Below are 25,344 nucleotides of genomic sequence, written 5' to 3' on the forward strand. Positions count from 1 at the left end.
ACATGTTGAGTTCTTGCTAATAATCGAGACTGCGGATTCATCAAACATATTGATATTACGTATAAGATTGATGAAGGGAAAACAGAAACGGCGAATGAAAAAGATTGTAATAATACGATTTTGATGAAGAAATTATTTTTTACCTCAAATCAAAAAATTAGAAGGTAGGAAAGAACGGTAGAATACACAAGAGCAGGGGCATAAAATTGGTGGAGTACATATTTTTATGTATAGTAACGATTTGACATTAGTTTATAACGAATTTCAAACAGAATTATGAATGTTCATAATGCAACAGTCATGTGATTCGATCGTTTCAGCAAAAAGTTATAATATCATCTACTTACCTGGGAAATGTTTTTCTGTGTTTTGTAAAATAAATAGAAATTGAAATTTCTTTATTAAAAATAGGTAAAATGGTAAAGTTAGCTTTAAAAAATCTTTATTTTGATGATAACTAGAATTTTGAAAAGTACAATACATTAAATATTTTACATTAAGGTAATTACTGCTAAATCATATAATATTTACATAACAGCAAGGATGCAGTCTTATTAATATAATTTTCGGAACTCTGATTTTTGTCACAGTTTATTTATTTTCGCCAATATTGAGCAAATTTATGTAGTTGTTCAACAAGAGCTGCCATAACAGCAGTGACCGAAAGATCGAGAAGGTTTTGCACATAGTGTACAGCTTCCTCGTCACTTAAATCCAACCGCAATTTATCCTGGACTTTTTTAACAGCTTTATCGGGTTCAAGTGCTATATCAGGCACACTGGCGTCAACCATCAGAGAGAACAGATTCAACATTAGGTTCGCGTGTCTTCTTAGGTGCAAAAAGGCAGTGTAACATTGCTTCCTAAACTCATGATAGTGTTCCGAACCAACACCACCCATAGCCTCGACCATCTCCTTGCTGAGTTTCATAGGAGGAGGTAGCGGCTTTGGATCTCGACCTAAGATATACCCGAAATCTATATGAAATAGTTTTCCTGAAAAACAATGATTATTGAAGATTTTTAATAACGGTATTATTGTAAATTATGATTTTGCAATGCTTACCTGAAGTTGTAAGGAGTAAGTTGTCCAAATGTCGATCACCGACGCCGAGGAGGTATGTGATAATACAATATCCAGCTAAATAGTAGAGCATAAAATGTGTGAATTTTTACAGCTTGTATTGTTGCTTACAGTAAAATAAATATAGAAAACTATGCCATACCACAGCTTCTCACGTAAGTATCCATAACTTCAGATGCAATTCCGTATGGGCCAGTTTCCGATGGATGGTGCTTTCTGAAGAAGCTCAGAATAGACCCTTCACTTGCCAATACTTCAGCTACTGTTGTGGATTCTATGAACTGCAGAAACCCATGTCTCGTACTTGTTGCCAAGACCCTGCACAAATTGTAATAGTATGTAAGAGCAAATGGATATGCATCCGTAAAGTAGAAAAAATAAGGTTGAAGTATATTTGTTAACAAATTGTAAGAACAAACCTGTACGGCGTAAGTTTAAGGTCCAAGTTTTCTCGTCTCAACAACTTATCCATCAGTGCTATTGTTTGCAATATTAACTGGTCCTGTCTTAGATCATCTCCATGTTTAAAAATCGCAATGTATTCAGTATTTTCACTAGTCAAAAATGTCAATTTACTAGGCATTAGAGCTGACTTGAATAGACTTGCTCTGAAAAATTACATATTTAGTGATCGTAACATGAAAAATTCGAAACATGGATAGACTTCCTCTCAGGCTGAAAACTTGGATTACTTAAGCATTTCTTAAAACAGTTTCGAGCAATGTCGGAGTACAGCTTAGAAAATGTATTTGTAATATTTAAGTGAATATAAAAATTTAAACGGTATTTACTTTTCCGGTATAATCCCTTTTATAGATATTTCTGGATCCAGTGGAAAAGGTATGGGTTCAAAATTGGAAAAGTTAATTTTGAAAGTTGGATCAGGATCAGCAAGCAGTGCTCTGAGTCTATCAGTTTTTCGTTTGCGGTTACCACTTTCTCTTGCTACAGCTTTGACGAGAGATACCAACTGATCAATGAACATTTTTTGGCGTGACAGAAACGCTCGTCTCTTCCGCCACACAACACTGCCCTGTGATAGTGTTTCAGAGAACGTTTTCATAACTGTAATGTACATCTCTCTCATACGTGTATCTTGTTTGGCAGCAATAGCTGGATCAACTTGCTCCTCACACTCAATTAGAAGATACCAGTAAAAGTAGTTGGCCAATGTTGAATTTTGGCAAGCTCGGCTTATTAAAAACGAAGCAAGATCTATCGGAGGTTCTTGTTTGCTGAGGGACTCCCCTGTTTCAGATTCACTAGACTGTAAAAAATTTGAGTACATTGATAGTTTGGGTGATACTATTTATACGATTATAATTTACTACTTCCGAGAAAACAGTGATGCAAATATAAAATATTCGCATTTATGTTCTCTGACTTACTGTGGTGATGGGCGTAGACGTGGAATATTCATCTTTTTTATCTTTTTCTCCCTTTTCACGCACTTCCTGATTTTGGTTGCTGCGAAGACACTGATTTGCTGCTTTTATACCTTCAAAACTCTCATACTTAAGTGCCTGCACTAACTGTAACAAGTAAAGCATCAAATCATCATCTGGTGCTTGATTAAGTCGTCCGATTGCATATCTCCGCACAGCTGGATGAGTAAATGCTGGACCGAGGAGTTCAAGGGCATCTTCAGGATCCGGTGGTGCCCAAAGCGCCAACATTTCTAATGCTTGTCTTTCTTCACCAGCTACTTTCCAGTTCACACATTTGACAAACTTGGTAAGCGCCTTTTTCTGATTTGATAGGTAAAATCGAAATTTCCAAATCAAATCCTGTTCTTCTGTAGAAAGAGCTGTAGTTGGTGGGTAGGCCAGTATAGTGTTTAGTGCATCTCGAACACTAGAAGTCGGCTTTAGCTCTCGGGTATTTCCGCCACTGCGCAAGCTACGTGCTAACTTATGATGTTTCGCTTCTACGAGATTTTCCTGAAAGTAAGACATTGCTGGTAAAAGTTTTTCTTGATTTGTGAATAAACACAACTTTTTAACTTTCTGTTACGTCATTCGTAAAATTTATAGGTAGGCAAAGTAACATTTAGGGATGTAACAAGTCAAATCTTTGGCAAGATTCGAAATACTTAAATATTAGATGATGTGAATTCTATATCCGAAAACACTTGATATGTTTACTCAAAACAATTTCAGAGGAAATAATACCTCAACGAATTCCTGCTGAAACCATGCATAAGAACCTTCAAATACACTGTCTTTGGAAAGAACTTTGAGAAATGTCTTCAAAAATTTAACTATTCTTTTTGCAAGCCGAGACAACACTACTGGTATATTTCTCAGCCATTTCAACATCTTACTTACTCTTCACAAGTAGGGCTTCAGATTAAAGTTCAGGTCAATGTCTATTCCATGGCAATCCTTTCTTTATACACGTTACTTGTAATTAACTTAGGCACAGATGATGTATTTACTAAACTAGTTGCTACAATGACGCGTATGAATATCTTTTCTATAAGTTGAGACATATTTATAATTTTATATTTCAAAGTCTTAGACGTAATACTCGGTACAGCTGAATGTAAAAAAACCTTTCCAAGAATAGTGTGTAGTTGTATTTGGCCTTATAATTTTTTATATTTGCTGCAGTACTATCTCATTGTTTTGATTTATTGTTTGCATAGTACTAATTATTTGTGTGAATTATTTGCTAGTGATATATTTGTAGAGCATAATAAAAATAACAAGACATGCCTGTAAGATTTCAAAGTCTGGTAAGGTGACAACATCTGGCTGTGACCTATGCTGTACAACTTCATCCCCATCTTTCTCGTAATAAACGACTGAATACTGTAAAAAATAGATATTGGATTCAAGTTTGTTTAAAAAAATGTAATGTCATATCATGGTTAATAAAGCAACAATAAATAGGGCTAAAATTATTAGTTTTTAAAACCAACGTAATTGAATACGAACCGGAATACCATCCATTGTAACTTCTGGAAATTCTAGCATTAAGTACAGATACTCAGAGGCTCGTTTTTCTCTTTCATTTATCACTTCAATTTCTCTGAATGTCAACCGATCCAGCCAATCAACTTTACCCATCTGGCCGTTTCTGTGCTTTTTAGCCAACTTAGCCAATCTTTGCATTTGTTCTTTACCATGATCTCTAGCTTTACCAGGAGTCGTGGTTGGCACATTACCATCAGCTTCAACACCTGGCCATACTCTCAGGTCCAGCATTCCCTGACGAAATACACCATGCTTTCCAAAGAACGAAATTGTTGTACCACCAACAGGTAATTGTCTTCCTGGTCCGGCACAATCAAAGAGCGTTATGCATAGCTGTGCATCTCTTGGCAAGTCCGAATAAGCGATGGGTAACGTAACCCACTGATTCCAGCTAAATGAGTAGCAATTTCATGAAGTTAAACTTGAACACAATGCTTGTACAGTATTTGTAATTAATTTCAAATCTGGTTATAGATCATTATAAATTCACATGATTTGAACATGAATGATTACCATCACCGTTGAAGATATTTGACAGAATAGACTGTTAATTAAAATGACAATATATATGTAGCTTATCATGTAAATGTTGAGCGATTTTTTTGGTAAACGATTGTAAAAATTCTCCAACTAAAGAAAAATAAATTTTACATACTTCCAGCGAGAAGTGAAATGCTTGTAGGCCGTATGAACAGGTAATGCTAAAGGTCTTCCGCCAGCCCATACTTGTAACGATGCAGCGAGATCTCCTCGACCTCCCCCATTTCCATACAGACCGGAATATTTCAACATTGGATCGAGCAGCAGTTTATCATACTCGGGTCGTTGTCGTTTACCCTCCAGAGTACCACTGGAAATTATTTATACCATTGGCATGATATACATGTAGATGAAAGATGAATGTATAGGGAAGTTGGAAAAGGAAGTATAAGAAAACATAACAATGAGCTCAGACTACTTGTATGTGTTACATTGCTTTTATTTTAGAAAAATTATCATTTTATCAACACAGTACATTCCGCTATAACTAATGACTTTGACCTGTCGAAATTATTGTTATTTAGATAGCGTGACATACAGTGGTAGAAAGATAATAAAAATAAAATTCGAAACTTGATTAAACTAGCATCGAGTACAGCTGATGGATTGGGAGCTTCATGGTGACTTAAAATGAAATTCAAAAGGTTATGTATCATAACCTACAATACGTACATTTTTATTTGTATTCTAGACTCCAGTGAAGAACTATAGACGTAACAAAATTTATCATTTATATCTTCCATACTTTCGATATTTTCTTACGAAATGTGTAACCGTCAGCTTCCCATTAACTCGTCACATCTGACGCGTCTGATGTATCTGACATTCGACGAATGTATGTAATGAGAACCATTCAGGTCTGCAGAAATTACAACCAATCACAGCGAAGAGAATTCTCGCAAGTGTTGCGTAAACAAACACGAGGAGGGTAGCAGTTGAACACCTAAGTTATCCGTGCAAAACTTGGTATTTAACATTTTGTCATATAAATATGACAACATAGGTACATTTATAGCGAAGTGACATTCGCTGAATAAAATGTGAACCCTAGCCGATTAGAAAATAGTGTCACCATACTGAAACAATACGATTACAACAAAGGTTTGTTTGTGATAGCTACACATAACTTGTGGTACGTTTGGCATGTTTCAAGTGTGGTAATTAAAAGTGCATTTCTTGATACAACAGAGTTCGTTATCATGACAAACAAATGAAGACTATTGACACTCTTGACTATAATAGCGAAAAATATTAGTTAGATCCATTGATCAGAACTACCACACATCATGATTAATAAACTTAAATTACAATTTGAGGTAGAACTAAGATGAGGTGTTATTTTTTAAAACTGCTTTTATTGTTTACAATGTGTAAATTCATTAGTCAGTTCATTTTTGAGTGGTAGTTGGTGCCGACTGATTAGATGACTTTGAATCGCGCATAGAAGCACTACGGCGACGCTTCAGCTCTTCCTGGCGTTTAGCCTTAGCCTCTTTTTGCCGCTGGGCCAGGAGCTTGGCGTATTCAGCAGCTTGCTCTTTGCGAGCTAGGCAACGTCTCTTCTTCAATGCCAGCCTATGCCTCTTCCTCTGTAAATAGAATTCAACTTATATATATAATATATAGTATAGAAAATTTTAAAAAATAATCCATATTTTAAATAATCTCATTTCACTGACTAGAATGGAAATGTATCATTCGTACACTGAGAAATATGCAACTTTTACACGCAAATTCTCAAATCATAAAATGATCATTTGATTTTCCACGCACATGAACGTTTCTAAGATATGTTGGTTCACTTAGACACTGCCTGAGCATGGCTAGTAGTTTTGGAATTTCATAGATCTAAGTGCAAAGGTGACATGTCGTACCTGAAGTGTAAGCGGGGTGATCAAACGCTGAATCTTCGGTGCCTTATGACGCTCCTTCTTACCTTCCTTGCGCACCGGCCGTTTGACTACAAATTGACGTACGTCATCATCCTTAGTCAGGTTAAACAGCTTGCGGATTTTGCTTGCACGCTTAGGCCCAAGACGACGAGGTACATTTTTGTCAGTCAATCCCGGAATTTCCTAATTATAAAAAAAAAAAACTCTTGAAATTGAATAAACAACGCATGAAAGTAATTTATTGGCTAAACCTGATCTAATTCATGAATAATTGAAATCGATTGTATTCAAATACAAGTAAAAAGGTATTTTGTGTCATTTGTACACTAAGATAGAGTGCAAAGATTATACACAATTTCTCAAATCTATAAATGACCATTTCATTTTCCACGCACATGAACGCCCCCAATAGAATTTGTAATAATTGGACACTGCCTGAGCGTGGATTAGAGTTGCCACAAGATTGTACAAAATAAAGAGATGTAAAGATTTTCAGATGTAAAATAATAAATTAATGTAGATGAAAAAGTTGATTTGCAACATTGTAAAACATGAGTGAATAAAAATAAACATCAAGAATCATTATTATGATATCCACCAATTTGGAAAGGAAAAACCCTAACCAACTAAAAATCATATTTTGCCTCACTATACCAAACAGAAAATTACTTACATTAATGATTATTCTTAGATAATTTACTAAATTCTATTACTTGTTGCTACCCTGCAATAGAAATTAACTTAAACTGATTCAGCTGTTAGCTGATGCATAATGTTAATCAGAATATATTGGATTTAGGAAAGCCATTTTTACCTGCTCGCCTTTTTTCACAATAACGAGTGCGAGAACTGAGAGATTGGCATCAACAATACAACCTCGCACTGATTTGCGTTTACGCTCACCGTCACGACGCGGTCTGTAGCAAGAATGTCCTTTAGATAGAAGCAGACGTACACGACCTGCAAAAAAAGAAATAATTGCTAAATATTGTCCGAGCACTGGATTTACCACCAGTGGAATTATCATGTACCATTGGTCAGGACACCCTGCTTCATGGGGAAACCTTGCTTGTCGTTTCCACCAGCTACGCGTACAACGTATCCTTTCCATTCGTCACCTAGTGTGTCAGCTTCTACTTCAGCACCCATACGCTTCTCGTAGAAAACTCTGAGCTTGTGCTCATCCGTTATTTCGAGTAGTTTTTGGCATCCTGTTGCCGGAAACGACACGTTCAGCTAAAAAAAATTATCAAGTATACTGACCGATGAAAGTCGAATTGGTAAATTTACGATCAATATCGATCGCTGAATGGAACCCCCAATTGACGCGTTATTAAATTATGGCCTACAATGACTGCGATGTAGTGTCCAAAATTCAATATAAATAGGTATGTCATTTGGGGCTACATGGGGAATTGTTTATAGGTTAGATTCCGACTGACGGGTAATATATTTCGAAACGTGTATCAGTGACATTCGATTGCGTTTGTTACAAATACGTGTGACATGATATAATTTTGAGTGTTAAATTTATCATAGCGTAGTTTAATATAAGGAATAAATTGTGGTTTGGCCACAACGATATACAAGCCCCGTGTCCCGCACTAATCAACAAAATTTGCAAAAATGAACTTGTTTCGTTTAAATAAAGAAGGATAAGCCATATCTGCACAGAACTATTCCTTGTATATCGCCCTTCAATTAGCGCACTTTATTTTTCTGGAGTATTAAGGGATTCTTGAGATATTATTGGATTTCTACCTTCATGGTGACAAGAACTATGCCGCGCCACGAGCCATGTAGTAAGAAAGAACTCCGGTGAACACCGGCAGAGTGCGCTTACCGGAAGTTTCGAGGGTGGAGGCCACGTGACCTCCGACGGTCAAATCACAGTCGCCAACGGTGTAAAATAAAAGATCTTTGGCTTTGCCCAAAATCCTAAATGCCGACTTGCGTTGTGACATTCCGATTAATAGAGAACTTGAAGAGGAAATTTCTTATTTATTAAATTTGTATGTACGTAAATATCTATAATAGATGGAGTGTTTTGAACGTAATTCAATCAATTGCATCTGAGCAAGGTAATCGGGTACTTTTGTAACACGTTTTTTTCTCAACAAAATACTGTGTATAGGTTAGTTCCCGTGCCACCCAATTTTTACCGCACATCGAAATTACTCTGAATTTTGAAAAACAATCTAACTTACCAAATCCGCCTAAATTTCGGCAATAGATTACGATGAATCCCAGATGCTGATATTTATAAAACAATGTTATTCCACGAGCGGGGAATTAATTTTGTTCCAAACGCTTATGCATACATTTGTTTATGAATTATTCGATTTAAGCTTCTAGTCATGAGTGATTTAAAAGAATTTCGATGTAAAAATAGATCAAATTCTCAGTATTCTTTGTCTTCTTTATAAATCTGCATGATCGTACTTTTCCTTTAAATGGTAAGCCACTTTGATTTCATTTACAGAATTCGTATAATTCGTGAAAAAACGAAGATATAGTGTTGTTCGTTCGAATCATTAACTTGCACACGCAGTGTTCATGTCCGATGATTAATATATTCGATATCCTCTTGCACATTAATCTATATAACAAATAATATATATCTTAGTACTGCCACCAGCTGTTACAAGGAGTTACAAATATTTTTGCGAGTTATAATGTGCATGTCCAAAAATAACATTCATTACTTGCAAGCTGCAGTTTATTTATATAGTTACTTTCTCAGACAATAACCATCCTTAGACTTTTACAATAGTAAAAGTTGTAGGGTAAATATTATCTGATCACTAAACTTATATGAGCGGCAATATAATCTTGAATTATTCATTGAGTATATGAATTTTAAAATCATTTTCTTCGGTAATTGCTTTTCTGTTTACATGCAAATCCTTAAGAATTCATTGTATTTTTTCAGAGCAACGATATGGATGCAGCAGTTGTGGATATTTTACATAAGGCTGGTAGCCAAGATCCAAATGTACTCAAGCTAGCTGAACAGACTCTGAAAGAATGGGAAACACAACGTGGATTTTACACAGCATTATTTGTAAGATTCTGAATCCTTTAACCATCTGAAAATTCTTCGAATCAGCTATAAATGATCTGCAGAGGCATGCTAAATCTATGAAAAATGTACATGTAAATTTTGAATTGCACATGTACACCAGTATCAAAAAATTTGAGGTACCTGCAAAGTAGCGCACTTAAAATTGTGCAGTATGATAAAATTTTGATTTCGTTTACAGAATGTTTTTTCGAATCATTCCTTGGACATTAATGTAAGGTGGATTGCTATATTGTATTTCAAGAATGGCGTTGACCGATACTGGAGAAGAAATGCACCAAAGTGAGTATAGATTATTGTTATTATAAGTAAACTAGGTGTTCCTCACTCACTTTTCATATATACATAATTAACATGATGTTTTTGAACAGTGAAATAGCGGCAGATGAGAAAGAGTTTCTTCGACAACATTTGATTGCTGACTTCAACGAGCCTGTTAATCAATTGGCTGTACAGCTGGCAGTTTTAATAGCGAAGATAGCTAGGTGAGCCTTGATTAATTTTTTTCACAACCAGTTCTACTAGTTTTCATATTCGAACGGCACTACAATGCATTACTTACAAATATATGAGTATGGTTTTGGTTGTAACTGAATTTAGGCAGCACCAACACACAAAATCTACTTAGATTCTTATGAAATTCTTTTGATTCCATAGGTATGACTGTCCCAGAGAATGGAGCACATTGGTACCAACTCTTTTAGAAGGAGTAAGGGGAGAGAATCCATTGACGCAGCATAGAGCGTTGTTGACACTTCATCACGTTGTCAAAACTTTAGCATCCATAAGATTAGTTGCAGACCGAAGGTTGTTCCAGGAATTAACAGCGAACGTGTTTAATTTCATTTTAAATTTATGGAACACTTATACCGAATCATTTCTGGTATTAGCATCGAACTCAGCTAGTCCAAATCAAATTCAAGAGGCATTAGAAAAAGCTTTGCTTTTACTGAGAATCCTCAGAAAATTGGTTGTCAGTCCATTTAACAAACCGTCCGAATCTCAAGATGCTATGATGTTTCTAAAAGTTGTTTTTGATCGAGCACGGAATAGCTTGGAGTGTAGTAAGTATTCTGACTTACTTCTCGTAAATGCACAAATAGATTTCGATTTTACATTATTTAATATCTGATTTTTAGGGAAAACTTTAATTTCACGTGGAATACAATTGGATGTGTGCGATAAATTTATAATTCACCTCACTAAAGTTTTGATAGGAGTACTGGAAGTGCATCCATTCTCCTATGTCGAACTCATACCTACATCATTAGAGTTCTCTGTGTTTTATTGTTTCACTGAAACTGGCCAAGAATTGGCATTCGAAAGGTTTATCATACAGTGCTTGAACCTCATGAAAGGAATATTGCTATGCAGTGACTACAGACCTGCCAAAATTATACAAGGCATGTGCAAGTTGCTACTTTGTGCGTTTTATATTATAGACACTAGATATATCACTAATTAAAACCTGAAATTTCTCGTTTCTTCAGAAACGAAAAACCCTCTTACTCTGAGGGCATATCAATTACGACAGGAATTTTTCACAGTCGAGACACTGACTGAAATTTGCTCAAGATTGGTCACACATTATTTCGTTTTAACTCCAGCTGATTTAGAGCAATGGGATTCTGATCCTGAAAACTTTGGTAATGTTGCAACACCAAGAATTTTAATTATTACTTAACATCTACCAGATTGCATTACTGAACTTACAATGCACTGCACTGAATTATTTTCTAGTTGTTGATGATGGCGGAGAGGCATGGAAATACAGTTTGAGGGTAAATAATTTTTTAAAATTTATAATACCCTATATAGTTTTTAGTTTTAATCGTTTATTGTATACACTAAGGCTTGAAATCTGAAAAGTGTACATAAGTAAACTTATTGATCATGTTTATGATTAAACAATATTAACTTATTACAGCCATGTACAGAATCAGTGTTCTTGGCTGTTTTCCATCAATTCAGGGATGTGCTTGCGTCTGTATTAGTGGAACTAATGCAGAGCCACCATCAGCCTGTAGATCCTAATAATTTACATGCCATTCTTCTGAAAGATGCTGTTTATAATGCTGTTGGTCTTGCAGCATTTGACTTATATGATGAGGTAATTTAGATTCGATTATTCTATCTATTGATAAGAATTTATAAATGAAAATCTTGTACAAAAAATATGCTGACTTTAATGTCACTATTCACCGCGCATTGCATTATATTCGATTTTTTGGACTATCCTTCTAATGATTGATCGATTTGTTCTTTATTTCAATTCCATTTCAGGTGAACTTCGATCAGTGGTTTTCAACTACACTGAAACAAGAATTGAAAGTTGTAAGCAACAATTATAGGATAATTAGAAGACGCGTATGTTGGCTCATTGGGCAGTGGACTGGTGAGTGTGTCGGAAAAGGGCTTCAATATTTTCATTTACACTACTTGGCTAACTGATAATTTTATAATAAATAAATCAATTCCCAGGTGTCAAACTGAGTCCAGAGCTGAGACCTGAATTGTACAAATTGATGGTAGAATCGCTGAACCCTGAAGAAGATCTTGGAGTAAGATTAGCAGCAAGTGATGCCTTGAAATTGGCGATTGATGACTTCCAATTTCATACTGACGAATTTTCACCTTACCTAGAGCCTGCATTTTCGTTACTGTTTGCTTTGCTTAAGGAGGTCCATGAGTGTGATACAAAAGTAAAAGCTTTCAGCATATAATACTCATGCATCAAAATTTCAACAGGAAAGTTTAATGCAATCGACATTTTCGATCTAACGATGTTTCGATTTACAGATGCATGTTTTATATGTATTATCATTCATGATCGAGAGAGTGGGCTGTGGGATAAGACCGCATGTAGGGGCGTTGAGTGCCTACATACCAGCTCTGTGGCAACAATCAGAGGAGCACAATATGCTCAGGTGTGCAATAGTATCCACCCTGGTACACCTCGAGAAGGTTGGTTTGTTAACAAGTCAGAAGTGTGAAATATGATTTAAAAAAAAGTTCATTTAGATATGTATTCCTATAATTAAACTGTTCCTAGGCTCTTGGATCTGAAAGCGTTGCATTGCAGCCAATGGTCGTGGGTGTAGTAGCGATGAGTTGCGACTTGACACAGGATGGCCACGTTTATTTACTGGAGGATGGACTAGAGCTCTGGTTGGCACTCCTGGAGAATGCCCCTGCATCTACACCTGCGATAATGGATCTCTTCAGAAATATGCCTGCCCTATTAGGTCGGTAATACCATCGTGAAATCAACAAGGTGTGCACGCCTAGCATAGAGAATGCGGCAGGTTGCGATACATCAATTGTTAACATTAAAGTGCAATGTCTAGCCATCAGTTTCTGTATTTTATACTTTACGCGGTACTTCAGACATTATATTACCGCAGTATGATTAGCGCGCTTATGTATGCGCGAAACCTCGTCTTCTATTTAAGAACAACAAAATTCAATGAATTTCGTATTTTTCTGTGTAGAAAGATCCGCGGAAAACCTAAGGCTATGCTTGTACATAGTACAGGCGTATATATTACTGAGTCCTCAAGAATTTCTGGGTGATAGAGGAGCTGTGGTGGTAGCTACTTTGGGCTCAATTATAGGAGATTTACGATCGGAAGGAATAGTAATGGCAATGCGACTAGTCGAAACGTGTTTACGAGCTTTGTCCCATCAGGGGGCACAACTCATCAAGCCGTTATTAACAAAAATATTCGAGTAAGTATTACAAACTATCATCTAAAAATCACTTTGCCAAATATTGATTTCAATTTCATTACAGGAGTGTCTACAAAGGCGAGGAATACCCAATGGTTATGTCAATGTATTTATCGATAGTTGCTCGCGTTTTGTTAGTATCCAGGGATATCTTTGTACAGGTAATGAATGAATTTCAGTTTTAAAAACTGACCAATCATTATATTTGTGCATATTATATTTCAGGTGATAGGAGAGTTATCTAGACAAGTAGGTGGCGGTGAATGGAGTGAAGAGGCAGTTCTTGGTAGAATGGTTTCAATCTGGGTAAACAGAATGCCTCTTGTCTCGCAATTAGAAAGACGTAAACTGCTGGCACTTGGTCTATGCTCGTTGCTTGGCGCTGACAGTCCACCCTGCGTTCTTCAACATTTTCCACGCATGGTATCAAATATTGTTGAAGCCTTGAACGATATTACAAAGATCGACGACATGGGCTGTCCCATCGAGTAGGCAGTTATTAATTATTCTATTCTTGCATGCCTCATTTTTCTCTATATTAAAATTCGATTTTATAAATGGCATATATTTTTCTATCTCAAAGACAGTCACCAGTTTTGGAAATGCGTACCTTAGTTTATACAACGATTAAATTATTTCTAGAATTAATCAACTAATTTTATGTACACTTTGAAAATATCCAAAGTATTATAACGGTTGTTTGACTTGACCTTAGCTCGCTGATGATCAGTGATCAGCCAAGTCCCTCGCAATACGAAGATGTAGATTATGAGACGGAACATGAACAACGAAGAAGAAGACTAGCATTTGGAGATCCGGTACACAGTGTCTCTTTGCAAGACACGCTTCAAGCTCAAGTAATTCTATTATATATACTCAAAAAAATGTTTTGTATTTCTCGATTTCTGTCCATGTATCATTTAACAATATATGATTTTCCATTGATTGACAATTTTCAATATTGCAGCAATCGTTAACAATGAATGTGATTGATTTTCAGCTAATCGCGCTTCGAAGATTTGTAGGAGAGAGTCAGTTCGATCAAATGATGCTCACTCTAAATTCTGATACTGACCAACAGCTCAAGGAGTACATATCACTCTCGAGTTGAGCAGCACTGACTAAGGTGTACGGTGAATTGACTTCAATCGGATGCTACATAACTTGTAAAAAGCTTGACGACGCATTATCGTAAAATGGCACTATTTTATTGTATGATATTCTTTGTTTTGCTGTACTATTAATAATGTTGATAATAAAAAAGACATATACGTCATTATTGGGGGTCCCGGTTATTCGAATAAATATTTCATCTATTCTTTTTGCAGTCAGAGAGGAGCCTGAGACGCTTCGCTCTCGTCTTTTATATTTCGGAACTAATGTTCGAGATGCCTGGACGGTAAATGCGTCAGAGTCAAAGGTCAGAGTAATTTAGCATCACAAAATCAGTGGATAATGCAGAGCATATTCACCATGGCAAAGTGCCACTGTAATGGCCACAACCAAAGAGTATGCCACAACGATCTTTATTCATTTATACAGGTATAAGTAACAGTAAGCAATACGGCAGTGTAGTTGCAGTCAACTACTAGTGGTGTACAGAAGCGTTACCGGCAAGATCCTATGTTCGTAACCGTAGTTCGTAGATCAAGAACAAGGCTTGCCAAGTTTTTTCACGTCACAAATTTATACGCATATATTCAAATCCACGCTTGACGCAAACTTCAGACTGCGTAGCTCACCGGCTCTTTCGGCTGGTGCGACTGGTCGAGACTTGCTTCCGAACGCCACGCGGCTTCATTCGATTTCGAGCTGTGAGAGTGAAACCACGCACGCTGCCAGTTTAGAATTTATATCGCGTTGTTTCGGCTGTGTCAAGTAATTCGATCAGTGTATTTTCCCAAGATACATCAGTTGATACACGAATGGTAGAAGTGGGAACAAGAAAAAAAAAAACGAGTTTAATCGAAATCAAAGCAGCCTGAAAACATTAGAGGTGAGTCTTTAACGTCCCGACAATGTTTTGTTTTGACGAACTCGTTTCTCTCCGTGTGAAGTGCTGTTTCTTGTCTTTTTTATTTTCGCTCAATGCGTAGTTGTTGTGCTAACATGATTCTCTATTGTTTTGCGAGTGACGAAAGGCTATTATAGTAAATACGTCGTAGATAGTGATTAAATAATTCACAGACTCGAAGCGGTGATAATACGGATCGTGCGAGATGGTAATACTATTCTATTGTGTTGAGTTGAAAAAAATGTCACGGAAGTCGATTGAATTGGAAGATATCTCAAAGGGTTGATAAAACAGACCTTGCCAGTTGGCATCTCAGGCCTAACAATAAGGTTCGCACACTCTTTCCCCCGTATACACGTCTGTAAAATGCAATTGTAACCATTTATTTATTTCTTAAAAATTTCGAATCAGCAATTTTATTTTCATCCAAATTTCTTTTTGGGGATTGCTGATGTAAAGTTTAATTTCGTGGTATTCTAATATGTTATCTTATATCGAAACTAACATATTATGGTGTTGCTTACTCTGAAATTGTCAGTGTTGTGAATCTCCTTGTGGCTCGGGTCTTGTTTTAAGATTGTAATTTATTCTAACAATTACGTAGCGATCGTAAAATGCCAAAGTCAGTAAATTTTTAATGGGTAGTTATACCGCTTTATACATTTTTGAGAAATTGTAGTAAATCTTTAATGATGCGTAGAGCGATTTTGAAGCTATAATACTAAAAAGCTATTGTGGTACCTTACTTGATTACAGAAATAAACTGCAACAACATTGATAGGTGTTAATATTTATCTGGATTGACAGACTGTGCAACTAAATTTTGGAATACATTATGCGATAACTGAATACAATAATTTGTTGCAGAAGAATAACAGGTATGAAACATTTAACATGTTTTCCAAAAGTTGGCATGATATAATACATTAAAATCATGTATGTGTTGAATACTACATATATGAATTATTAAACTGAAATATAAATGAAACGTGGTTTTTTACCTGTTTACAGAAATGAACTCCAGCTATAGTGAACGAGGTTAGTGAATATCTGAGCAGAGTGACCCTAACAAATGATGGAAAAAAGAATGTATTAGTTGATCGGGTAACAGCGTTGTGGGAGAAAAGAAAGAGGTACACATTCTAGATCATTCTTGATTGTACTGTCATGATACTTTGGTATCAAGAAACTTGCCTTTTTCATAAAAGTGATGGTAAATTTTTGATGCTGCGTGTATCGATTTTGAGGATTAAATACTAATGAAATGTCATTATTTCTTATATCCTGATTACAGAAACAGTCTATCTTGCAGCACTTATCAATGATTTGAAGTAACTTGATCAATCGATCTCTGAGAATAAAGTGAAAACCGTACCAATCACCGCAGTAAAAGGTATGTGATTGATATAATTTTGAGTTACTATGGTGCCTTCAATCGTAGATGCTTTAAGTACTTAAGTTCGACTGATATAGAATTCTGCTCACCTTCTTGCTGCATTTATTTAATGCTTGTGCTTATTTGATAAGCCTCCTATTATTCAATTCCACAGTTCATTTATTAGTGTATAAAAACTCCTTAAAAATTATGAAAAAAAAATTTAGCTTGTTTACCTGACTATATTGTGTGAGTAATATTGTTATATTTTTATGATAGTTTGAAAAGTACGTCGTTTCACCATTCAAATGAGGCAAATGCAACGAGAACTACTACATTTGAAGTACGGAGCAACCTGGAGGAGGTAAAAATACTTATATTAATAATTGTTTGATAATTTATAGTCGCACAATTGAAACTGAGTTTTCATCCTTGTGTAACAACACATGTTGGGACCATTTGCTAAATTAATTCCAATTTCCTTTTTTTCCTTAGAATTAAGCAGAGATATCCGGGTAACTTCTCCATTGCTCGGCAACGTTGGTGAGTTTGCATGTGTTTGGGCTACGGGTATTTTCCTGGTCTCCTCTGTCATGTGGCGTGACGGTAACGATTGTGATAAAAATCTTCGATTTCTTCAGTTATATGGATAGGTTCATTCGTCATCGCAACAGTGCTTGACTTCCAGTCGAATTTTTTGTTTGCAGTTTACCTATTTTACCATAGATTACTTACAGTAACCATCACTTACTCGGCATTCGCGAAAACGAATTGTGTTTAGCTAATGATATGATAATCTACGTTTGAATTTACCCATGATGTCGTCTAAGTGGTGGATTCATCTGAGATTTGAACACATTCCAACGATTGCTGGAACCCTATTCACGTGATTGTTATCAAATTGCACGTTACATCTTGAGCTATTTTCAATTTTTCAACAGCCAGCAAGTATCGATCACTCGCAGGTTTAGTTCACTTAGAAAAATGCTAAATAGCATACACCATGTTTTGAATCCATTTTACGAAAGGTTGATGTACTGTTGGCTTGCCAGTATTCACCATAATAATACGCGCAATAATAGGGTAGGCCATTCATGTCTTCCTACCGACTGCGTGTACTATGAGCTAGACTCAGGTCAGCTAAGGTAGATATGGCACCTAGACTGCAGAATGTACACTCGACGATCACTTTATTGAAATCAGACAAAGTAAGTCACAGTGGCCACGGTGCAAATGAGGAAGAATGATGTGTGTTGGAAAAAATGAAAAATCGCATAGATCGAATATAGGTAACCGGGTAGGTAGGTGGTTTTCCAGGGATCCGTCGCGGGGCTTATGCATGCACGTATGAGTCTCTTATCAATATTTTCGTTGGGTGGTCGCGTTGGGAATCAGGCAAGGGTAGGAAGGTCACGATGTACCGTGATGTTACTAGATAACTTTTGTAATCCACAGCGTCAAACGATCACAGAGATCTTCCTTATAAGAAATTCGATATTAGACTCTTCAAATCATTTGTATACTTTCAAATTTGAATATTGTTCAATTCCACATTTTTCGTTCCTACCCTGAAACCATTTTTCAGCCACTAGTCAATTCAATTATTTAGTCATCATGAATTTTTATTCAAGTCAATTGATCTCTGTAACCGTCTGAATGGGCAAAACGCATCTCTGGATCATCTATCGCGTTCCGTGGTACGCTAGATGGGGAGAGAGGCTGAGCTCGAAGACTTCGCGTCGAAGAGGATCGCCGACCGTCACGCCACACAATAATGCATGCTTTCCAATCTCCCTCCTGGATTGATTCGCATCTGTAAACAACAATTCGCATCGCAATGTGTCACATTTAAAATGGCGTAGCTGCGGATTGGGTTTTAACAGTTTTGCGACAATTCCTAGATATTTAAGGTTTTTTAGACAGATCAATGCGCCTTTTTGCACGTAGATTGATCATTATAATCGGACGCGCCTTTTGCGCGACGATTTTGCAAATAGTACGATATGCCGAAAATCGAAACACTTCTCGTGTGTTGTGCCTTCAGTTCTTCAGACGATTTTGTTTCGAATAACGGAGTTTTCAAGTCTGACGGCGCCTTTTGCGCGTCAACTTGATACCTTACGGTTCTGAGAGAAAGTGCGCCATTTGCAGGCCGGCGCTCAACGCGTGGAATTGAGGAACACGGAGGGAATAGTGATAGTGAAGAATCTTGTAAGTATTTATGAAATACATCTAAATTATTCAAGAATATATAATGCTTTGTTGATGGATATCATGTTCTGTTTCAGGACAAAGAACTAATTGTTTTTACAAATACACTGCAAAATACAGAATGTTTAGTGAAACATAAACATACTTCTCCAAAAAAAAAAAATTGTGAGCATATAAAGTTTGTTCATCATTTATTCATGCTGTAATAACATCATTCATTAATATGTATAATTTTTTCAGTCTTAACCACTATGGTGGCACTTTGTGATAACAAATCTGCTGTATCATCCACTGCTTTTGCGACGCTGAACACGATAGAGTACCAGTCGGTTTCTGACCTGCATTTACCGTCCAGGATATCAAAAAAAATTTATTTCGGTTAGAGGACGCTACCAAATGAAGGTCACGTCAAATGGGAGTCTGCGCCTCATAGAGCCCGTACGTATCAACTGTAGCCAATATCGCAGACAGTGTCGGTACATGTAAAGAGACTGCCGGCTATGAATTGCACATGGGCAATTAGCAGCTGGTAAAGTAGACTATAACTTATATGGTACAAAAATCATCTTCCTGTTCTTGAGCAGAGACCTCAGGTTCCAGAGGAATCTATTCTACTGAGTTCAGTCAACGCCCAGAGTAAAGTCCTTCGGAGCCTACATAATCTTTCTGCAAAAGATTATCCTACATACGGCAGTCCGATAAATTGGTATAGAGTGCGGTCCTACAGATGACATTCAACTTTTTCAATTTTTCTTACAGAAAAACGAAATTAGATGCCATAGTTCTATGCACACGAATTCAACACTGAATCAATTTCACAGAACGCAGTCCTACGCAAATTTAACGCATAAAATGGACCGGATCTTATACAGAACATAGATATTATGTCTACGTTCATATTGTTCACAGATTCTGTGTTAATGTTCTTCAGAATCGGTCCATTTCACGGTTAATTTTTGTAGAACTGCACTGTGTAGAATCGATTCGATGTTGACTTTATGTTATATAGAACTGTAGTGAATGAAATTATTTTTTTGTAGAAAAGATTGTGTTCAGTGATTCAGGTCAAAAGTTTTTCGTAGAAACGTACTCTGTATGATTTCCATTCTGTAGGTTTGTCGTATGTAGGATAAAATTTGCGTAGAAAAAATGTTGTAAGATATTCTCCGTAGGACATTTACTCCGTTGAATAGATTTCTAGATAGAACCAGTCTATTACTTTCTTGTCACGCTGTTCCAAATTAAATAATGGAAGACAAACCACTGCTGATGAATTTTCGAATTGAAATCCACATAGTTTGATATTTGAGTATTTTTAGAGATCCTACAAAGTTTGGACGCTTGTTTCAGGTTGAGGGAACTCTTCAGAAACTAACAATGATCGAAAAATGTAAGAATCAACTCAAGGGCATTTGAACAATCTGTCGAACCCCTAGAAATTAATCCAACATTCCCGAGGTAAGTCAATTCGCCTACATTTTTCAAGTGAATTAGTAAACAGTGAATAAACATCTATCGTGAGCAGAGTGATCATGTTTCAATAATTTTTGTTGCTGCAACAATTACTCATTCAATTTTCCACGGTAAGAAATCGTTTGGATAGACAGAGGTTCATAGAAAAATTGTATCCCCTGTACGTTGTAAGGACGGCTGTGTCGGCATCGACTGCAGGTGCTCGGTCGGGTCATGTGGGTGATTTTCGTCTCCCGCAGAGTTGTCCCACACTCCTACCTCCTCCCGGGGGAGAGCAATCCTGGTTACTTTGCGCCAAACCACATTGGCAGCTCACCCATTAATCACTTCCCCGTTCCCCAGATTGGTAGGTGAGTTCATGGAGGGGGGATAGAAAGGCGGAAAAGAGCCTGTCTCGTAATTTTGTTTCGTGGCTCCGCGCGAAACTCGACGAAAAAAGTTGTTTCCGCTACACTAAAATCCTTTCGCGCGGCATCGTATTGTTGGCGCTGTCCTACCGACTTCTGCGACAGATTTCAAGGCACCTTCGCCTCGGATGCTTAAGTGGTGTTACCAAAGTCCCCGGTCTCGTGCTCATTCTTTTATACCCTCCAGTACCCGCAGTTTCTCTCCCTCGCCCGGCTAATGAGACGTTGAATAATTGTTACCTTTCCAGAGTCTGTAATTAACGGTATACGTATAGAATTTTGGACGTCATTCACCCCTGTCTCCACGCCCACATAGTTTATAGGCACACTGTACCATACGTTGGTTAGTTAATCATTATTCGGGCTAATTGCGATCGTGTAATAATTAATTTTCCCGATAGACGCGAGAATTAGCGATTTTTTCAGACGAGAGGACCTACTTATTTGGAAAATGATATCTCAATTGATATGAATAAAAGTAATCGGAAAGCCAAAGAACTATTAGGTTAATCGCGTGAGACGCGGGCAACACTGAAAAATGTTCTGAAAACTCAGCAGCGCCAGATTGGCGGGCCGCGAATCTTGCGTCGCGAAAATCGCGGACCCAGTTTGGAAGCCTGACTGAATTTATAAAATCCAATTAATATTAAATTACATCATCAGTTGATTTAAATAATATCACATGTATTGCGTATGCAGATATGGACACCGGCGCATAAAGAACCGAGATTTCCAAATAATGCCATGTTTTCATGTGGTACTAGTTAAAAGTTTTTGGTATATCTCACTTTTTACAGCTATTCTATGTTGTTATGATGGTGTATTGGGCAGTCTTGGCACCTTTGGGATTGCACAATCGTTTACAGTGGCGCAAAACAGTTGAAAGATTCAGCTTCGTTTTATCCAGTTTCATCGTGGTATGGTTTTGGTAATCTTTCGCCATGAAGTAGTTAACTAGTTCTCCGGTATCAACACTCTCCTGTATCTTGTAGTGCATGTACAAGTTGAATTCACCTTTCTTCTTTGCACCGTTCTTACCCAGAGCCGACAGGCTATACTTTGCTTTCAGCACATCGTTGATTGTCGATGAGAAGCGGTTGATGGTGTCGAGAGACTGGCGGCCGATCATGTACTTTGGTATAAGTTCGAACTCTTTCGTAGAAATCGGTCTCAGTTTTGGGAATATTAAACACTCTACGCCAAGAATGTCTCATCAGTTCAACCGGGAACATTCATTTGCGTCCTATGATGATCTCAACCTCGTACAGACGGTCTTCTTTATCATCAGTCATCATTCAACATCATTTTTCAGGCTTCCAGGTTCCGAACTCGGTCCACGATTCTCGCGACGCACGATTTGCGGCCCGCCGATCTGCCAATCTGGCGTCGCTGAGTTTGCAGAACAATTTCCGCGATTTTCGCGACGCAAGATTCGCGGCCCGCCAATCTGCCGATCTGGCGTCGCTGAGTTTGCAGAACAATTTCCGCGATTTTCGCGACGCAAGATTCGCGGCCCGCCAATCTGCCGATCTGGCGTCGCTGAGTTTGCAGAACAATTTCCGCGATTTTCGCGACGCAAGATTCGCGGCCCGCCAATCTGCCGATCTGGCGTCGCTGAGTTTGCAGAACAATTTCCGCGATTTTCGCGACGCAAGATTCGCGGCCCGCCAATCTGCCGATCTGGCGTCGCTGAGTTTGCAGAACAATTTCCGCGATTTTCGCGACGCAAGATTCGCGGCCCGCCAATCTGCCGATCTGGCGTCGCTGAGTTTGCAGAACAATTTCCGCGATTTTCGCGACGCAAGATTCGCGGCCCGCCAATCTGCCAATCTGGCGTCGCTGAGTTTGCAGAACAACTTCCGCGATTTTCGCGACGCAAGATTCGCGGCCCGCCAATCTGCCAATCTGGCGTCGCTGAGTTTGCAGAACAATTTCCGCGATTGATAGATTGGCGGGCCGCGAATCTCACGTTGCGAAAATCGCGGACCCAGTTCGGGACCTAGAAGCCTGGAAAATAATGTTGAAAGATGACTGATAATGAAGAGAACCGTCTGTACGAGGTTGAGATCATCATACGAAGAAAATAAATATTTACGGTTGGACTGATGAGACATTCTTGGCGTAGTGTATACCGCCGGATTAGAATGAGGGAATACTCTTCTGTTCGCGCCACTTTATTATTATTATATTGGTTTTGTAAATTTATCATAGCAATACTTTAGTTTCGTTATATTTGTATGTTGCACCTATTTACCACGTATAAGGTGACTAAAAAGTCACATACAGTAGATTTACTTTCTTATTCCACATGACGAGTAGTTCAACGTTAGAGTAATTCAAATTACGTACTTATTGCCTTACGTACTTAAGAATTTTTTTTTGTGGGAAAAAAAAGAGATATTTCCAAAATTTTTTTTTTGTTTTGTTCGTTGTTTATTAAAGATACATAACAAATTTTTTTAAAATTTTCACGCCCTATGGTGGCGCTGGGGAAGCTCCCGCGTCAGGTGCCGTTGCTTCTGCAGTGATTCGCGGCACGCAGCAGAACTGTCTTCAAAGTCGATCTGAAAAAAAATACCGAGTGTTTTCGTTAATAATATGATATTTTGAACAGAAGTACATAGGGATTTGAAAAAATATTGATTTTTTGAAGCTGTCACAGTGGTGTTGTCCCTTAAGATCATTGAATGATCATTCAATCTGGTTGACAAGGAACGCACCAGCGGCTGTATTATCCTGTTTTATGATGATCTGATTGGCAGTTAATAAACACTGGTCTTGCTTCGGCTTTTCCCTCTGCATCGTGAGGGTTTTTATGCCGAAGCAAGCGTCTTGTCTTTCCCGCGAAATTGTGTTATTTATTTATTTACCCTCTCACTCACTCATCCCATTCCGATTGAAGTTAGAGAAGAACTCTGGTCAAACGACCAAAACAAAATAAATAAATAAGTGTATAAATGAATGAGTAAATAAATAAATATAAAATAAATAAATAAATAAATGAATAAATAAATAAGTAAAAAAATAAATGAATAAATAAATGAATAAATGAATGAATAAATAAGTGTATAAATGAATAAACAAATGAACAAGTAAAAAAAAAAATGAATGAGTAAATGAATACATAAATAAATAAATAAGTAAAAAAATAAATGAATAAGTAAATGAATAAATAAATATATAAATAAATGAATACGTAAAAAAAAAAAATGAATAAGTAAATGCCTACATAAATAAATAAATGAATAAATAAATTAACGAAGAAATAAATGAATTGTTCATTTTCCGTATTTACGTACGTTTCCCCTTTTCCTTATTTTGATTGTCGCATTCTCGTCGCCTTCTGCGACGACGGTGATATAATTATTTTCTGGTGACCTGTGGACGACCGCGACACTACCCGGGGCGAAGGGTTCTTCCCTGTTTTGGAATTCTATACGGTCGTCCACATTGTACGCCTCCACCCAAGCAGCGCGTTTTCGTTTTTTAACGCCGCTCGGCCCGGCTACCCCCACCCCCCCCCGCTGCCGCCATTTCCCCTGCCTCCACCCCCCCCTCCGCAACCGCCCCCGCCACCTCAACTCGCCCCTCCGCGGCGACTTCCCTCCCCTGGTCCACTCTCGCGCCCACCTCCTCCATCGCCTCCTCTGCCGCTGACTCCTCCTGGAGGTCTTCACCAATGACGGCCCGTAGAAGAAGGGTCTCGCGCTTTGTTACCTCTCTCTCCTGATTCGCGACCGCCACCTCCCGGTCGCGGAGGGTTTCCGAAATCATCTGGATCACGGCGACACTTTTATGGATCAGCGCATCTGAATGGCGATCCACAGAATTCTCCCGTCTTCTGATTATCTCTCGCACTTTTCTTGTTCTGTCAGGATAATTGAACGAATGTATATTGTATTCAATGCGCTGGAAACATTTTGAAGTTAGGTAATGTTATACCATGTTCTACGACGTATTTTCTGTAATTTCGAACAGATCTTCAAGTTTAACCACCTAATTTCTCAGGCTCTCCGAGTACTTTCAGATAATCAAAGTGAAGTTTCGATATGACGAAAAATGTGAAAGTTTTGAGTCTCAGTATGGTCCTCCCTCAAACATTAAAATTGTACTTCGTGTTCTTCTTTCAATTGCACGTTACAGTCGTAACTTTTATTCGGACCGACATCATTTACCTAATATCATTTGCTGCTGCCTAACATTGACCCCGGCTGCCTGTTCCAACTGTTCCGTAGTCGGTGATATACGCCGTATAAGAATGATCAATAAATTCCTACTCACACACAATGGCGGAGATATTCTTTTACTGCCTCGCTGTCTTCGGCAGTAAAATTCAGACGTTCGACGTCCCGCGCCGCCTTCTCGTAGTCAGCGGCGGCCCAGAGCGCCCGGTAGGCCGCCGAACGACGGTCACTCTGCAGACGCGCCGCAAATAAACGATTCGCCAATCGCTCTGCCTTCCGCAAAGTGACCGTCATCAGGCCATCCTGCGGCAAAACATCTTGGATCCTAAAGACAGAAAAACCAAGATTGGATCAATCTTGATACCTTTCCATTCC

The 25,344-nt window shown here is 37.8% G+C and overlaps 4 protein-coding genes and 2 long non-coding RNA genes across 7 annotated transcripts in view; 3 read left to right on the forward strand and 3 right to left on the reverse strand.

Moving 5' to 3' along the window:
- Positions 1-425: 425 nt before the first annotated feature.
- On the reverse strand, positions 426-5,812 carry LOC124307937 (phosphatidylinositol 3-kinase catalytic subunit type 3). The gene is made up of 10 exons (XM_046770132.1): positions 5,275-5,812; positions 4,718-4,912; positions 4,024-4,453; positions 3,802-3,897; positions 2,473-3,024; positions 1,876-2,351; positions 1,504-1,692; positions 1,227-1,402; positions 1,067-1,141; positions 426-996 (listed from the first exon to the last, which is right to left on the reverse strand). Exons 1-10 carry the CDS (start codon positions 5,343-5,345, stop codon positions 596-598), a joined length of 2,661 nt encoding a protein of 886 aa, XP_046626088.1. The 5' UTR covers positions 5,346-5,812; the 3' UTR covers positions 426-595.
- Positions 5,813-5,937: 125 nt separating this feature from the next.
- Positions 5,938-8,405, reverse strand: LOC124307951 (40S ribosomal protein S6). The gene is made up of 5 exons (XM_046770201.1): positions 8,256-8,405; positions 7,526-7,730; positions 7,309-7,454; positions 6,477-6,677; positions 5,938-6,191 (listed from the first exon to the last, which is right to left on the reverse strand). Exons 1-5 carry the CDS (start codon positions 8,259-8,261, stop codon positions 5,991-5,993), a joined length of 759 nt encoding a protein of 252 aa, XP_046626157.1. The 5' UTR covers positions 8,262-8,405; the 3' UTR covers positions 5,938-5,990.
- On the forward strand, positions 8,397-14,581 carry LOC124307935 (importin-11). 2 transcript variants are annotated; one of them, XM_046770130.1, is made up of 18 exons: positions 8,397-8,575; positions 9,427-9,558; positions 9,758-9,858; positions 9,948-10,061; positions 10,234-10,640; positions 10,716-10,979; positions 11,067-11,222; positions 11,317-11,357; positions 11,504-11,686; positions 11,860-11,971; positions 12,058-12,278; positions 12,376-12,540; positions 12,629-12,821; positions 13,068-13,305; positions 13,370-13,466; positions 13,531-13,793; positions 14,021-14,162; positions 14,306-14,581. In XM_046770130.1, the coding sequence occupies exons 2-18, from the start codon at positions 9,436-9,438 to the stop codon at positions 14,414-14,416; spliced, it is 2,931 nt and encodes a 976-aa protein (XP_046626086.1). In that variant the 5' UTR covers positions 8,397-8,575; positions 9,427-9,435; the 3' UTR covers positions 14,417-14,581. The 2 variants fall into 2 exon arrangements, with proteins under 2 accessions (XP_046626086.1, XP_046626087.1); XM_046770131.1 differs by having other exon boundaries at positions 8,405-8,510.
- LOC124307954 (uncharacterized) lies at positions 8,931-24,229 on the reverse strand. Its single transcript, XR_006908898.1, has 3 exons — positions 24,085-24,229; positions 21,741-21,745; positions 8,931-8,941 (listed from the first exon to the last, which is right to left on the reverse strand). It is a non-coding gene; the product is annotated as an uncharacterized LOC124307954 (long non-coding RNA).
- LOC124307953 (uncharacterized) lies at positions 16,612-18,169 on the forward strand. The gene is made up of 3 exons (XR_006908897.1): positions 16,612-16,712; positions 16,974-17,058; positions 17,190-18,169. It is a non-coding gene; the product is annotated as an uncharacterized LOC124307953 (long non-coding RNA).
- Positions 18,190-25,344, forward strand: part of LOC124307949 (uncharacterized) — a 194,043-nt gene continuing 186,888 nt past the window's right edge. The window contains exons 1-3 of the mRNA XM_046770180.1: positions 18,190-19,070; positions 19,146-19,343; positions 20,256-20,363. The gene's annotated coding sequence lies outside the window, so the exon portion shown is untranslated. The remainder of the gene's footprint in view (positions 19,071-19,145; positions 19,344-20,255; positions 20,364-25,344) is intronic.

This window comes from Neodiprion virginianus, chromosome 6 (genome assembly GCF_021901495.1).
Source record: "Neodiprion virginianus isolate iyNeoVirg1 chromosome 6, iyNeoVirg1.1, whole genome shotgun sequence".
In the NCBI taxonomy this organism is placed as follows: domain Eukaryota; kingdom Metazoa; phylum Arthropoda; class Insecta; order Hymenoptera; family Diprionidae; genus Neodiprion; species Neodiprion virginianus.

Excerpts from the sequence above, each read along its gene's own strand:
- LOC124307951 (XM_046770201.1), bottom strand. Across the intron at positions 6,678-7,308 it reads TTGTGAAAAAAGGCGAGCAG|GAAATTCCGGGATTGACTGA; the intron begins GTAAAAATGGCT and ends TTTTATAATTAG. Across the intron at positions 6,192-6,476 it reads TCACCCCGCTTACACTTCAG|AGGAAGAGGCATAGGCTGGC; the intron begins GTACGACATGTC and ends TTCTATTTACAG.
- LOC124307935 (XM_046770130.1), top strand. The coding sequence starts at position 9,436 with ATGGATGCAGCAGTTGTGGATATTTTACATAAGGCTGGTAGCCAAGAT. Across the intron at positions 10,062-10,233 it reads TTAATAGCGAAGATAGCTAG|GTATGACTGTCCCAGAGAAT; the intron begins GTGAGCCTTGAT and ends TTGATTCCATAG. Across the intron at positions 10,980-11,066 it reads ACCTGCCAAAATTATACAAG|AAACGAAAAACCCTCTTACT; the intron begins GCATGTGCAAGT and ends TCGTTTCTTCAG.
- LOC124307937 (XM_046770132.1), bottom strand. The coding sequence starts at position 5,345 with ATGGAAGATATAAATGATAAATTTTGTTACGTCTATAGTTCTTCACTG. Across the intron at positions 1,693-1,875 it reads AAAGGGATTATACCGGAAAA|AGCAAGTCTATTCAAGTCAG; the intron begins GTAAATACCGTT and ends GTAATTTTTCAG. Across the intron at positions 997-1,066 it reads CTTACTCCTTACAACTTCAG|GAAAACTATTTCATATAGAT; the intron begins GTAAGCATTGCA and ends ATTGTTTTTCAG.